Here is a 16161-nt window from a genome sequence, read left to right on the forward strand (position 1 = left end):
CCTTCTTGCATTTCAAATATGGTTTGAGTGTTTTTCCACTGCGAGTACAACAGTCAATGTGTTGATGGAACTTCAGTACGGTTTTCCTCAAATGTGCTTTGTTAAAATCCCCAGCTACAATAAATGCAGCCTCAGGATATGTGGTTTCCAGTGTGCATAAAGTGTAGTGCAGTTCTTTGAGAGTCTTCGTGGTATCGGCTTGAGGGGGAATACACAAGTCTTTGACTATAACCGAAGATAATTATATTGGGAGGTAATACGGTCGGCATTTGATTGTGAGGTATTCTAGGTCGGGTGAACAAAAGGACCTGAGTTAATGTCTGTTATCACAATCACACCATCAGTGGTAAATCATGAAACATACACAACCACCCTTCTTCCCAGAGAGTTCTTGATTCCTGTCTGCACAATGTACTGAGAACCCAGCTGGCTGTATGGACGGGGACAGTATACCCAGAGAGAGTCATGAAATCGGTGAAACGGAGTATCTTACAGTCCCTGATAGCTCTCTGGAAGGAGATCCTCGCCCTGAGCTCGTCTACTTTATTGTCCAGAGACTGAACATTAGCGAGTGATCTACTCCGAAGCGGGGAATGGTGTGCCCACCTCCTGAGTCGGACTAGAAGTCCACTTCGAATACCTATTCTCGACCAGCGGTGTCTTGGAGCAGCCTCTGGGATAAGTTAAAGGATCCAATTCAGAAAAGTCATATTCCTGGTCGTAATGCTGGCGAGTTACCGCTACTCTGTTTTCCAAAAGTTATTTCCGACATTCTGTGATAGTGTAAGAAATAACAAACAAAAATACTGCAAATTTGCTTAAGAGCTAGAAGCAGAGCAGCCATGTCTGTCGGCGCCATCTTAGTCCACGTTGGCAAGCTGACTGCAGAAATGTCCACCAGAGCTGTTGCCAGAGAATTCAATGTTCATTTCTCTACCATAAGCCGCCTCCAATGTCATTTTAGAGAATTGTTACCTTTGCCTCAATTCAGCAGTCTCATCCAGATCATCATGGCATTTGTAGTTCTTTATGATAGCCACATAAGCAGCTTATTAGGATTTGTGACTTGTTTCAGGAAACTAAGTGTATGTCGCAAGTCACGACTTCACAGGAGAGGCGTTTGAATGTTTATTTTTTTAATCAAAATTCGTTTTTTTTGCAGAAATGCCTTCAACATTTGAACTTTCACGTGCCTTAATAACAAAATTCAATGCCATCTGTAAATACGAATAATGTTGTTAAATTACGAGCCTAGTTGGTTTAGCCACAGAAGACGACAGGAACCTTTCCGCAAGCCATGATTGGCTGAGATAATGAATGGGCTGGACATGTCGAGAGATGAGTTTCGGATTGGTCTGCCGCGTAGCATTGTCTGCCTATAAAATGAGTTGCTCCTTATGAGTCGATAATCCTTTCTACCACAGTTATTTTCTAAAGATAATAACGTTAGCCATGGAGAACAGCAAATGTGTTGCTAGTGCTCTCAACAACATTGCTGCCCTGAATTTCAAGCGCTTATGACAAAGGTCAGTCGAGGGGGGAAAAATAGTGATGGACTACTTTTAGGACGACGATCGTACCATGCTGGCACTCTCCTATGCTGAAAATGAATCAGACGATGTGAACCAGAGTGACTTGACACAACGGGCCAAGCAAGCTGCACAAACAAAAACGGAAACGACACAGGACGTCTTATTTAATGAAAGGGGTTGCAGTCTGCCGTGAAGCGCTCAACGTAAGAGTCTAGCTACAGTTTCAGATATTATACGTTTCTAACTTTGTCAGAAAGTTGTTAGGATTATGGTTCATGGTTTAGCTAGCATGTCTAAACAAAATACTTCAACTCGCCAGATGATAAATGACCCCTTAAGTTAACCAGCTGTGTCTGACTGTGACGAAGGCCATCTATTGTATAATATCACCAATAATACTTGTACCTGGAATGTGTCTTTCAGCAGCAGTAGAACACACCTGTCTCTCCTCCACCAGTCATACAAGGAGAATGGACTAATGCCTCCAATCAGAAAGACCTGTAGAACACACCTGACTCTCCTCCACCAGTCATACAAGGAGAATGGACTAATGCCTCCAATCAGAAAGACCTGTAGAACACACCTGACTCTCCTCCACCAGTCATACAAGGAGAATGGACTAATGCCTCCAATCAGAAAGACCTGTAGAACACACCTGACTCTCCTCCACCAGTCATACAAGGAGAACGGACTAATGCCTCCAATCAGAAAGACCTGTAGAACACACCTGACTCTCCTCCACCAGTCATACAAGGAGAATGGACTAATGCCTCCAATCAGAAAGACCTGTAGAACACACCTGACTCTCCTCCACCAGTCATACAAGGAGAACGGACTAATGCCTCCAATCAGAAATACCTGTAGAACACACCTGACTCTCCTCCACCAGTCATACAAGGAGAACGGACTAATGCCTCCAATCAGAAAGACCTGTAGAACACACCTGACTCTCCTCCACCAGTCATACAAGGAGAATGGACTAATGCCTCCAATCAGAAAGACCTGTAGAACACACCTGACTCTCCTCCACCAGTCATACAAGGAGAACGGACTAATGCCTCCAATCAGAAAGACCTGTAGAACACACCTGACTCTCCTCCACCAGTCATACAAGGAGAACGGACTAATGCCTCCCACCAAAAAGAGAGCTGGCCAAAGCAAGCATTTGCTCAGAGTGAGCGGTCTGTGTACCAGAAGATGGTTGCTGACTGCAAGACCACCTGTCAAGACCTGTAGTTGTCTCTGGGGACACCTACTGAACCAGCTAGCAAAGACATCAGGACACATTACAGCTTTTACTTTACTCAACAAGTACGCAACATGTCCTCCTTTATACGGATTAAGGACATAGATGGATAGATAAAGACAAAATATATCATTTATGGGATGCAGGCAAATGCCTTTCACTGAGCTGTGTAAAGAACTAGTAAAATAAAGGTTAAATAAAATAAGGACTGACAGGGGTGAAAATGTATTTATCTTAGTGTTAGGATGTTGTTAGCAGGTGCACTATGCTTCTGACCCTATGTAGCCAGGTCCCATATACTATCCATCTGACCCTATGTAGCCAGGTCCCATCTACTATCCATCTGACCCTATGTAGCCAGGTCCCATCTAATATCCATCTGACCCTATGTAGCCAGGTCCCATCTACTATCCTTCTGATCCAGGTCCCATCTACTATCCTTCTGACCTAGGTCAGGATGTTGTTAGCAGGTGCACTATGCTTCTGACCCTATGTAGCCAGGTCCCATATACTATCCATCTGACCCTATGTAGCCAGGTCCCATCTACTATCCATCTGACCCTATGTAGCCAGGTCCCATCTACTATCCATCTGACCCTATGTAGCCAGGTCCATCTACTATCCTTCTGACCCTATGTAGCCAGGTCCCATCTACTATCCTCCTGACCCTATGTAGCCAGGTCCCATCTACTATCCTTCTGACCCTATGTAGCCAGGTCCCATCTACTATCCTTCTGACCCTATGTAGCCAGGTCCCATCTACTATCCATCTGACCCTATGTAGCCAGGTCCATCTACTATCCATCTGACCCTATGTAGCCAGGTCCCATCTACTATCCATCTGACCCTATGTAGCCAGGTCCCATCTACTATCCTTCAGACCCTATGTAGCCAGGTCCCATCTACTATCCTTCTGACCCTATGTAGCCAGGTCCCATCTACTATCCATCTGACCCTATGTAGCCAGGTCCCATCTACTATCCATCTGACCCTATGTAGCCAGGTCCCATCTACTATCCATCTGACCCTATGTAGCCAGGTCCCATCTACTATCCATCTGACCCTATGTAGCCAGGTCCATCTACTATCCATCTGACCCTATGTAGCCAGGTCCATCTACTATCTTTCTGACCCTATGTAGCCAGGTCCCATCTACCTTTTAACTCATCGCAAGCCTGTCTTGTTTGGTGTCTGCTGTGAAGGAATACCACAACAAGTCAACTACATGATTGATGAAGGCATGTCGAATTAATCGATATTGGGGAAACACGTGTGGCCCTGAAATGTGACAACTGCAGTGGCCAAAACAAGTCTGTGCTCTGGTATTGTGCCTGGTGGACCATGCACAAGCTCCACCACAGTCTGGACCTTCACTGATCACAGGTCACACCAAGTTTGCCACCGACTGGTGCTTCGGCCTCATCAAGCAGAGCTTCAGAAAGACCAGAGTGAACACTTTGTCTGAGATTGCTGGTGTTGTGAAGGACAGCACTGTGACAGGGGTCAGCATCTCACAGCTGGTTGGACTGGACAATGGTTCGGTGCTGGTGGAAAGATATGGCTGGTACTTCAGGCCGCTGCCACAGATCAGACAGTACCAGCACTTCAGATGAATGTCATGTTCATTGCATTGTATGAGGATATTCATCTTATCTACACTTGGGTGGTGAATTGATGTTATGCAAAGTTGTAATGTCTTCTCAATTTCTTTTGTTATTTCCTGTTTTACAGCTTCGATGCTCTGGAGCCTGGTGTTGTTGTCTCCGAGTAGCGTTCAGACTCAGTCGGGACCAGGTTTCAGCTGCTGCCCACCACTGACATCCTTCCTCCCATTGATGGTCTGTCTGTACAAGCACCACTTGGACACAGCTAAACAAACGGATCTTTTTTAGAAGATCAGGGAGTTTTGCGATGTAGAGGCTATGGACATCACATGCCCTGCACCAAAATCAAGGGCAGAACAGAAACAGGCTCTCCGAATATAGATTCCCTTGGTCATGCGTGGTTCGGACAGACCAGTTCATCATTGGGGGGGGAGACAGACCAGTTCATCATTGGGGGGGAAGACAGACCAGTTCATCATTGGGGGAAGACAGACCAGTTCATCATTGGGGGGGAAGACAGACCAGTTCATCATTGGGGGGGGAAGACAGACCAGTTCATCATTGGAGGGGGAAGACAGACCAGTTCATCATTGGGGGGGAAGACAGACCAGTTCATCATTGGGGGGGGGGAAGACAGACCAGTTCATCATTGGGGGGGGAAACAGACCAATTCATCATTGGGGGGGGGGGGGGGACAGACCAGTTCATCATTGGGGGGGGAAGACAGACCAGTTCATCATTGGGGGGGAAGACAGACAAGTTCATCATTGGGGGGGTTGAAGACAGACCAGTTCATCATTGGGGGGGAAGAGTTCCCAGTCATCAGCACTATCTGCCGTTCCTCTATCCACATGACTCTCTCCTAACACACACGACTCTCTCCTAACACACACACAGAAACACACGACTCTCTCCTAACACACACACACACCATATGTTGCTGCTATTATTAATTATTTTATCCTGCTGCTCAGCCACTTTACCCCTGATTGTATGCATATACCTCATACCTCATCTATCACTGATATTGTTCTTGTACATACTAGAGGTCGACCGATTAATCGGAATGGCCGATTAATTAGGGCCGATTTCAAGTTTTCATAACAATCGGAAATCGGTATTTTTGGGCGCCGATTTGCTGATTTTGTAAAAAGATGTATACCTTTATTTAACTAGGCAAGTCAGTTAAGAACACATTGTATTTTCAATGACGGCCTAGGAACGGTGGGTTAACTGCCTGTTTAGGGGCAGAACGACAGATTTTCACTTTGTCAGCTCGGGGGATCCAATCTTGCAACCTTACAGTTAACTAGTCCAATGCAATAACGACTTGCCTCTCTCTCGTTGCACTCCACAGGGAGACTGCCTGTTACGCGAATGCAGTAAGCCAAGGTAAGTTGCTAGCTAGCATTAAACTTATCTTATAAAAAACAATCAATCATAATCACTAGTTAACTACACATGGTTGATGATATTACTAGATATTATCTAGCGTGTCCTGCGTTGCATATAATCAGACTGAGTATACAAGCATACAAGTATCTAAGTATCTGACTGAGTGGTGGTAGGCAGAAGCAGGCGCGTAAACATTCATTCAAACAGCACTTTCGTGCATTTTGCCAGCAGCTCTTCGTTGTGCGTCAAGCATTGAGCTGTTTATGACTTCAAGCCTATCAACTCCCGAGATGAGGCTGGTGTAAACGAAGTGAAATGGCTAGCTAGTTAGCCCACGCTAATAGCGTTTCAAACGTCACTCGCTCTGAGCATTCTAGTAGTTGTTCCCCTTGCTCTGCATGGGTAACGCTGCTTCGATGGTGGCTGTTGTCGTTGTGTTGCTGGTTCGAGCCCAGGGAGGAGCGAGGAGAGGGACGGAAGCTATACTGTTACACTGGCAATACTAAAGTGCCTATAAGAACATCTAATAGTCAAAGGTTAATGAAATACAAATGGTATAGAGGGAAATAGTCCTATAATTCCTATAATAACTACAACCTAAAACTTCTTACCTGGGAATAGTGAAGACTCATGTAAAAAGGAACCACCAGCTTTCATATGTTCTCATGTTCTGAGCAAGGAACTGAAACGTTAGCTTTCTTACATAGCATATATTGCACTTTTACTTTCTTCTCCAACACTTATTTAAACCAAATTGAACATGTTTCATTATTTACTTGAGGCTAAATGGATTTTATTGATGTATTATGTTAAGTTAAAATAAGTGTTCATTCAATATTGTTGTAATTGTCATTATTACAAATAAACAAATAAATAAAAATTGGCCGATTAATCGATATCGGCTTTTTTGGTCCTCCAATAATTGGTATTGGTGTTGAAAAATCATAATCGGTCGACCTCTAGTGCATACTGTATATTATTTTGTTCTTTCTCCACTGACAGACACTTGTTTTTAAAATGTTATATTGACACCATTTCTGATGTTGCTACTATGTAAGTAACTATTTGGCTGTATCGTTTACACCTTCTGTAGAGACCCGTCCACTTGGCAAGACGTGGCTGGGGGTTATTGCATTTCTTTCACATGACCCATCAATTTAGACAATTTAGACAGGTGTGTCATCTAATATTTTAAAAATATTTTCTATCTGGACACTTTGTTTACCTAGATTTGTTCCTTGTTGTAGGCTACTACTTTTACCTATTAGTCTTCATCTTTTCTACACGACTCACTCTGTTTAGCACATGAGCTCACATGTGAATCCTTAATGAGATGGGTGGGGCTAAACCTTAAGAGGGTGTGAACAATGCTGAATGGGTGTAAACAAAGAAGTGCTCTCCAGTAGGTGTACCAAAACATTCAAGGGCCATTTTCTCAAAAGTGGGGTTACAAGTTCAGCAACTTTCAAAGCATAATCACTTTCCCATTGTTCCTCAAATGCAGTGTATGATATACCATTGTGTAGCTCTGTGTCTCCGCTTTTATCCAATGTAAATCAATTAAAAATTGTAAAAAATTAAAACCACATTTTGCTACATAAGACTGAATCAAGAAAGTCAGTCACATTTCATTTGTGGGGGGTAAATACAGCAAACATATTTATTAAAAAAGTCACCTTGTTTTAGAGAGATTTACAATTATCAGAACGTCACACCAGGGTAAAGCCTACACGAAACACCGCCCCTATTTGAAGTGTATCTAAAATGATTGGAACCATTTCCTTGTTTTACCCACTAGGTTTATGGGTATTATGACTCATACGGTAGTACTCTAAGAGGCACCAGCAGCATTAGTGGTCTCAGTCTGTACACAGCTCTCCGAGTGAGTCAATCTCAGTCTGGACACAACTCTCCGGGTCACTCTGCATCCATTAATCTTTCCCCCTCTTCTCTCTCACTTCCCCTCCCTTCTCATCTGGGATGACTCAGCATCTTCACAGAAGACGGCCACGCCCCTTCTCTCCTCTAGACCAATTAGGAGCTATTATTTGGAGAGCAAAGTAAAAACATTTAAAATCATGAAGAATAAAATGAATAAAATCAGTACTTTTGAGAAGCTTTGTGAATACGGGCCACAGATCTATACTGTACAAATAGAAGGAGCTCTCTATGGAATAGGGAATTCAGTTGTAATTGGACCGGGCTCATATTACTAAAACTCTAAATCCCACCCTGGCCAACGTAATTACAGCATTATCCTGTTTTCACATCTGTGTTTCTGTCAAACTGTCATCATCTTATTGTTCCCTGTAATATGACCTATAACCCTCAGGGAAATAAGAGGATACTGTTAAGGGTTGATTATAGTTTTATTTCACTGACTCTTCTGGAAAGTAGTATGACCTTTTTTCCATTGCAGCCCTGGTCCAGCCCGAGACTTTCCATAGGCTTAAAAACACAGGTGTTATACTAGGGAAGGTAAAAGAAACACCTTTAAAATACACCACACCAAAAATGTAAACGCAACATGTAAAGTTTTGTTCGCATGTTTTATGATTTGAAATAAAAAAATAAAAAATCCATTTGCACAACGCATTTCTCTCAAATTTTGGGGTATAAATTAGTTTATATCACCTGACTGGTGGATGGATTAAACAGCAATATCAATACACAGCTGATTAAACAGCAATATCAATACACAGGTGCACCTTGTGCTGGGGGCAAAAAAAGGCCACTAAAATGTGCAGTTCGGTCACAGATTGCCACAGATGTCTGAAGTTTAGGGAGCGTACAATTGGCATGCTGACTGCAGGAATGTCCACCAGAACTGTTGCCGGATAATTGAATGTTAATTTCTCTACCATAAGCCGCCTCCAATGTCATTTTAGAGAATTTGGCAGTACGTCCAAACGGCCTCACAACCGCAGACAACGTGTATGGCATTGTGTGGGCGAGCGGTTTGCTGATGTCAACGTTGTGAACAGAGTGCCCCAGGATGACAGTGGGGTTATAGCATTGGCAGGCATAAGCTACGCACAACGAACACAATTGCATTTTATCAATGGCAATTTGAATGCACAGAGATACATACTGTGACCAGATCCTGAGGCCCTTTGTCCCACCATCACCTCATGTTTCAGCATGATAAAGCACGGTCTATTTCACAAGGATCTGTACACAATCCCTGGAAGCTGAAAATTTCCCAGTTCTTCCATGGCCTGCGTACTCACCAGACATGTCACCCATTGAGCATGTTTGGGATGCTCTGGATCGAAGTGTACGACAGCGTGTCCCAGTTCTCACCAATATCAAGCAAATTCGCACACTCCATTGAAGAGGAGTGGGACAACATTCCACATCAGACCACAATCAACAGCCTGATCAACTCTACGCGAAGGAGATGTGTCACGCTGCATGAGGAAAATGGTGGTCACACCAGATCCTGAATGGTTTTCTGATCCCCTACATTTTTAAGGTATCTGTGACCAACAGATGCACATCTGTATCTGTACTCCCAGTCTGGGCCTAATGAATGTATTTAAAATCGACTGATTTCCTTTGTATGAACTGTAACTCAGTAAAAATGTTCTGACATTTTAGCATGTTGCGTTTATATTTTTGTTCTGTATTAGTTGTAATGGATTCACCTCCAGTGGACTTAGCCAGCAAACACCTTCTTCAGTATCTGATTCAAGGATTCATTCCATGGAAAATGATGCAAGGATTCATTCCATGGTGTATAGTTCAGACATAACTGTCTGGGATTATGAGGAGATGCATTTAGCAAAGAAAACAAAGGCCACATTCCATCATTTTCCACAGATATGACATTATAAAACACGGCCCGACCCCTCCCCCATCCTCTAGGCGCTCTGACAATGGGGTCCTCCTCCAAGCACACAGTCCACTACTACCGCCAGCCGACATACAACTGAATGATATCGAACTCAATCCCAGTACATTCATTACATTAAGAGTCACAATATAACGCATTACTTGTATTAGACATTTTAATACAATATTATTATTTTTCTAGCTAACCGGCTGATCAATCGTGGCTGGACAGCAGAGCTACCTGACGTCTGGTATTATTAACCCTTTTCCATTCAAAGAAAGTGTCCCACTACTCAAAGAAAACGCAAAAATGTTAGACCCAATTACGGGGGAGATTAGTGGGCTCTCTCTGTTTGAATCAGATTATCTCCGTTTTAATGAGATTACAGTTAGAAGATATATCCCTCTGCTACAGCGAGACCGCCCTGCTTCACAAAATAACACTGTCTGTGGTGACAGCTCGTTATTCCGGAGTAGCTTCTCCTTCTTAGTTAACTAATGTCCCCACACTGAGAATAATCATCCCTGGCTAGCAAACTAGCTACATCCTATCACAAAAACATGTATATCAAAGAACTACGTTAGTGAAACAGGGTCCAAAAAGCCGGATAGTTCAGGGGGGGGGGGGATAATCAAGGGACCACCGTCTGCAGTGTCCACCGCAATGTCCCCATGTGTTGCGGTCTCACCTTGTAGTTGCTGGCGTTGACCCATCCCGTCAGCTCATCTATGGTTTTATCCAGCCGGGGTTTGTCTTGTTCCACATCGGAGGACCTCTGCGGGTCGTTCAGGTAGTCTATTAAATCCTGCCCGACCTGCAACCTGCGGGTAACGTCTTTCTGCAGGACCTGCTGATATAAATAGTCCATGTTGTCATGTTCCTCCATTGAGCAGGCAGTGATGTGTGGTCAGCCCTGGGGTCAGACAGACTAACGTAGTACTGTCCGGTTGGTAGCAGGGTTGGATGGAGAAGGGAGAAAAAAAAAGGTCCGGTCCGGTCTTTAATTCTGAGCCGAGGACAGTTACCAACAAAAACAAAACGCCTGTCAAATTAACTTGGCAAGCGCAAATCACTTTGTCTTAAAAGACACACACTGCTCGACTTTTGATTTCAGAGAAAGATAACAGAGAATGTTTCTCTCTGGATAGATACCTTAACAAGCAATAACTTTCAAAAAAGTTTTTGAAAAATTACAACAATGTGCGGTAGAACCAACCAGGTCCCGTGTATTATGGACCCACAACAACAACACAAGCTAGCTGGCTAAGCTAACGAATCTAGCTACACACATCAATGGGAACAACTAGCTAATAGTTAGCAAGCTGAGGGAAGCAACGTTGGCCACAGGCCTGACACCTTGTTTCGGTTTTTGTATTCCATTATATGATAGTCTCTCTTGTCAAAACCCTTCAAAATAAAGTTGCGCCAAAACTCTTGCTTTCTAACCCGCAGGTTCCTGCTGGCTACTTTTAATCAAGGGAATAATCGCCCCTACTACAGCTGTCTAGCTAAACCCTCCCCCGCTGAAAACAGGAGCCAAGCCGGTGACTGCAGTTTACTAGCAGGCCTGCCGCGCAAACGAGCAGTCTGACGAAGGCGGATGGGTGTCTTTCGCAGGGTTGCCAGTTGTTTTCTTTTGTTTCACTATCTAGCATTAATTAAGGAGACTACAAAACATGAGTGTTTACTTAGAATTCTTTATAAAATATATTTTTTTTAATTCTAGACACAAAAAATAAACAACTACTGTGGATTTAATGTGTCTACCACAGGAGGTTGGTGGCACCTTAATTCGGGAGGACGGGCTCACAGTAATCGCTCAAACAGAATGATATCGAACTCAAACACATGGTTTCCATACCATTCCATCCCAGACATTATTATGAGCTGTCCTCCCCTCCACAGCCTCCTGTGTCGTCTACGCGTTGCATGAAATTGACTAACATTTCAGTCTCCCCACGCCCCTATTTCAAGCTGTTTTCGCAGATGTTCCCCATAAATTACAAGGTCAAACTTTAAAAAGGTACAATCTGGGAAATGTGCGCATGCAGCCCCTAGCCCTTGATCACGACTCTCTGTTCCATTACACACACAAAGGTCATTGGACAAAAGCGTCTTCTGTACGGGGGAGTTTTGTTAAGAGCAGCGACACTTGGTCTGAACATTGACACGCATCGCTTGCGGTACGGTTTTGAAAGCACAAAGGACCTGATCTTTCATCTAAATGGAAAATAATTTAGAAGAAAAAAAAAGGTTCAAATTGATACACAACCTTTATAGGGTTATTATGGTTCCCACACGGCCATATTTCCATGTTACTGCACTTGTTTACGGACAACAGAAGACAGTGGACCACCTGTGCTAATTACTGCTGCCGTCTGTCGCCGAACACCTGTGGGTAAACGGAAGACAGATGCCACAAACTTGTCACTGAAAAATACTGTCGGATCCACCTGTGTTAAAACCGTGTACAGTAAGTGTGTATTTACTTATTCTTTATTTAACCCTCAAATGACCAGGTAAGTACACTGAGAACACACTCTATTTACAGAAATTACCTGGGGAATAGTTACAGGGGAGAAGAGGGCAGATGAATGAGCCAATTGAAATGTTTTTTTTTTTTGCATTTGTGGAATTATTTTGATGTGATATGAAAGTAGAGGGGTTGATGTTTCTAGAAACACACCGAATGGAGAATCGATTCCCATTTAGATGGGACTATTTGGCTGTTTTAGCTTCCAGAGCCAATTCACCCTGTAAACAGAACATGTTACTCCTTAGTCCAAGGACCTTACGTTAGTCTCCTTTAGTCCATTACCCAGGCTAATGCTGTAGCTACCTTACATATGTAGTATTGTGTAGTGGTCAAGGACTTCAGTCAAATTTAAAATGTTCGTTGTAGCCTAATGTCTATGAAAACAAAAAACGTTATCAATGGAACAGTAGGTCATTGTTTTTTGATATGTTGTAAGCTCATTAAATATGATTTTTTTTCCGCTCCAAAACCTAAAGGGCATATTACATTTGTTGAAATTACATTTGAACAGCAGATCAGCATTAGTTTTTATTTCCCGAGGCTTTAGCTCAGCGGGCTTGTGATGAGCAAGAGACTTGAGTTGTGTTCAAACCCAAAGTCGCACATAAATGCACATACACACACAGTACATCCACTGCAACGATCGTGCAGATTGGAGTTGCACCAGAGATAATTTAATTTAAACCGTCCAAGTCATTCTTTCCCCTTTACAGCCCTTCTCCGTTTCTACCTTTTATTGAATAAATACAACCTTAAAAACATACTGAAGGCAGTTTATTTGCATCCTATGTATGGAACAATCTACAGATTTCCCTACAACTAGATGTACTGGTGCCTCTCAGGCAGTTCAAATGAATCATTTGGGGCCAATCTTTACGGAGGTTTTTACTGATGGTTTTACTTGAGTGCGTTTGTAATCTTGTATATTTGTATTATGTTGTATTTGTAAAGTGTCTATGTAGGGCTCCCTTGTAGAAGAGACCTTGGTCTCAATGAGAATGCCTGCTAAAATAAAAGGTTAAACATTTTTAAATGCATCTCCCATGAATCCATAAAAAAAAGGTAATTTTCTCCAACATGGCAACCATGGTTTTTTCCGGGAACTGTGCACAGCTATTCAGCATATTGCCTGACTGAAAATCCCCAGTCCCGTTTCTTATTCATAAACGAGAAAACGTCACGAATGAACAGAAACATTTGGACAGCACCCCCAAAATAAGAACGGCTTTATAAAAGTTTAATAGTTCATCTTATTTGAGAAGGAAAATATATTTTCCATGCCAGGCCAAGCTAAATAACAACCCATCCATCCTTTCTTTATACATGAATATGAAAACTGCAGTAATACCGCTGCTGCTAATGGCTATTACCTAGAACTGATCAGATTGAGGTACGTCTATCCCTAAAGTAATACTTATACAGTTGATCATTTTGCCGGCTTGTTGTTGAAGGATATTAAACCATACTCTCATTTAAAAAAGGAATCTATTGAAGTTGGAAGTCTTACTGCAGCCTGGATAAGGATAATCATAATAGGTGTATTTCACTCTATTTTCTCAAAGTAAAAGGACCTGAACATGAAGAAGATATAAAATATTGATGATGGATCCAGATTTGGGTGTGCCTCAGATTTTATATGGCACTTCAGCGACATCTGCTGGTCAGGATGAAGATTACATTGCTATCACACACACACACACACACACACACCACACAGACAGTGAGTATCAGAGTAAGCGCTACTCAGAACATTAATTTTTTTTATCAAATTTCACTGTAGAGCCAGTCAGAGCACGTTTACTAAGCAGTTATTTGATTTATTTATGTTATATTTATTCATTTTCAACATAAAGCTCCTGTTAGAACAGCTGTCAAAGAGAGGCGTTAGTATCATTGCCACATAGTGAGGTCAGCAGGGTTGGGATCAATTCCATTTCAAAGACTGAATTAATAAAGAACTGACCCCAACCCTAGAGGTCAGTCAGCTTATTGACCTAGAACCAGAAGCATCCGAGTCAAACACCCATATTATATACTACACGCTGTGCACATGTCTGAGACTGAACACAGACAGGCCTTGTCCCAAACCCAAGACTGGCCCCTAGCCCTGACCCCTTCCCTTAGCCCCGGAACATCTGAAAGCACATGGTAGGTAATCTCGGACACCCAGAATGAAAAATCCTGTGCAATTGCGTTAGATGCTTAATTCATTTCTGGGGGCAGACGTTTTAGAAATATATACTAGAACGAGGATACGGAAGCAGAACTAGGAGCTCCACTTCCCTCTGCAGGTTAGAGGTGTATGGGTCAAATGTTCCCTACTCTTCCGAAATTCAAAAGACGCCTGCGAAATCATGATTTGTCCAAATGACCAGTGATGAAAGACCTGCGCACCTGTGGGCGCAACCCACAGTCTGCTGACAGATGCTACGGTATCAGTTATGTTATGCACATCTGTCCACGAGAGATTACATGGTAGGTACCAGTAAACATAGCAGTCTATATCTTGACCTCAATCTCCTTCTGGTGGACTGTGTGAAGTATCTGCCATGTTGCTCGAATCCACTGCTCCAGATTTATTTTTTATTTTTTTAAATCTAAAAGATCATCCCTTAGGCTCATACCTCTCCGTTTCATTTCAGTGAGGGTGAGTCAGGAGTTGCTTAGTGGTCAAGGGGCGTGTGGTCAGTTTGGAACCAGCCTGTGTGTTCCACAGCCACACAGGAGGCCCAGAGTACACACGTTCCAGGGATTTCCTTAGATGCTCGTTTCTGACAGAGACAGTCCCATTTCTGTCCACAACAGTAACCGTTTGTTTTCGTTATCTTCAGAAGGAGAGATGCACAGATCTGATCTCCCTCTGGATAGATAAGCATGGACAATAACAATACGCACTGAACAAGAGGGAAAATAATCATTTGTTACTGGCCAACTCCAATCCGAGGGCGAGTTGCCATAATGTAGTATTTTTGTTGCCCTCATTGTAAAACACTCTTACAAACAAAAACAGTCTCAAACAGGCAGGTTCTCAGGTGCACAACAAAAATGTCAAAATGTTCAGCTTTGTACTTCTGGTTTTCTGTTTGCCTCTGGATGGGCGGGGTTTAGTGGTGTCCCCTACATCGCCGTAAGTCAGGGCTATCCCAGCATCCTCTCTGCTCACACCCAGAATCACTACACTTCCCAGAATCCCCTTTTCACGCCCAAAGAGCTGCGCGTGTCGATTGGTTGCAGCAGATTGACTCGCAGCATGATCACACAGAGGTGGCATGTGATTGGTTCAGATGAAGTTCACCCAGAGTGATGTGTTGTCCAGGGGGTGTGGTTAGAAGGGCAAGACTGTGGAAACCTTGCAGATAGAAATGTAACATATGGAGCAGACACGATTACCAACGCTCCTCATCACGTCTCTTCTACACAACGTACTTCTATGTGCACGTTCCGTACCCTTCCACCTTCCTGAATAACACTGTCCAACATTTTGTGGGTTTAGTCTTCTGCCTATTTAGGATCATCCCCCTCATCCACGAGTCCAAGTATTGGAGAGGAGGGGTCTGGAAAGGCAGGGTAGTACTGGAGAGGAGGGGTCTGGAAAGGCAGGGTGGTATTGGAGAGGATGGGTCTGGAAGGTGAGAGTAGTTTTGGAGAGGAGGGGTCTGGAAAGGCAGGGTACTACTGGAGAGGAGGGGTCTGGAAAGGCAGGGTAGTACTGGAGAGGAGGGGTCTGGAAAGGCAGGGTAGTACTGGAGAGGAGGGGTCTGGAAAGGCAGGGTGGTATTGGAGAGGAGGGGTCTGGAAAGGCAGGGTGGTATTGGAGAGGAGGGGTCTGGAAGGTGAGGGTGGTTTTGGAGAGGAGGGGTCTGGAAGGTGAGGGTAGTTTTGGAGAGGAGGGGTCTGGAAGGTGAGAGTAGTTTTGGAGAGGAGGGGTCTGGAAGGTGAGGGTAGTTTTGGAGAGGAGGGGTCTGGAAGGTGAGATTAGTTTTGGAGAGGAGGGGTCTGGAAGGTGAGAATAG

At 43.5% G+C, this 16161-nt stretch overlaps 1 protein-coding gene across 32 annotated transcripts in view; it reads right to left on the reverse strand.

Annotated features, from left to right (window-relative positions):
• LOC139392150 (CLIP-associating protein 2-like) overlaps positions 1 to 11171 on the reverse strand; it is a 117476-nt gene extending 106305 nt beyond the window's left edge. For all 32 annotated transcript variants that reach the window (XM_071139900.1, XM_071139913.1, XM_071139909.1 and 29 more), the window contains exon 1: positions 10301 to 11171. In XM_071139900.1, the coding sequence (XP_070996001.1) occupies positions 10301 to 10498 (198 nt within the window). In that variant the 5' untranslated portion in view covers positions 10499 to 11171. The remainder of the gene's footprint in view (positions 1 to 10300) is intronic.
• Between the last annotated feature and the right edge of the window lie 4990 nt (positions 11172 to 16161).

Source organism: Oncorhynchus clarkii, chromosome 32 (genome assembly GCF_045791955.1).
Source record: "Oncorhynchus clarkii lewisi isolate Uvic-CL-2024 chromosome 32, UVic_Ocla_1.0, whole genome shotgun sequence".
NCBI lineage: Eukaryota > Metazoa > Chordata > Actinopteri > Salmoniformes > Salmonidae > Oncorhynchus > Oncorhynchus clarkii.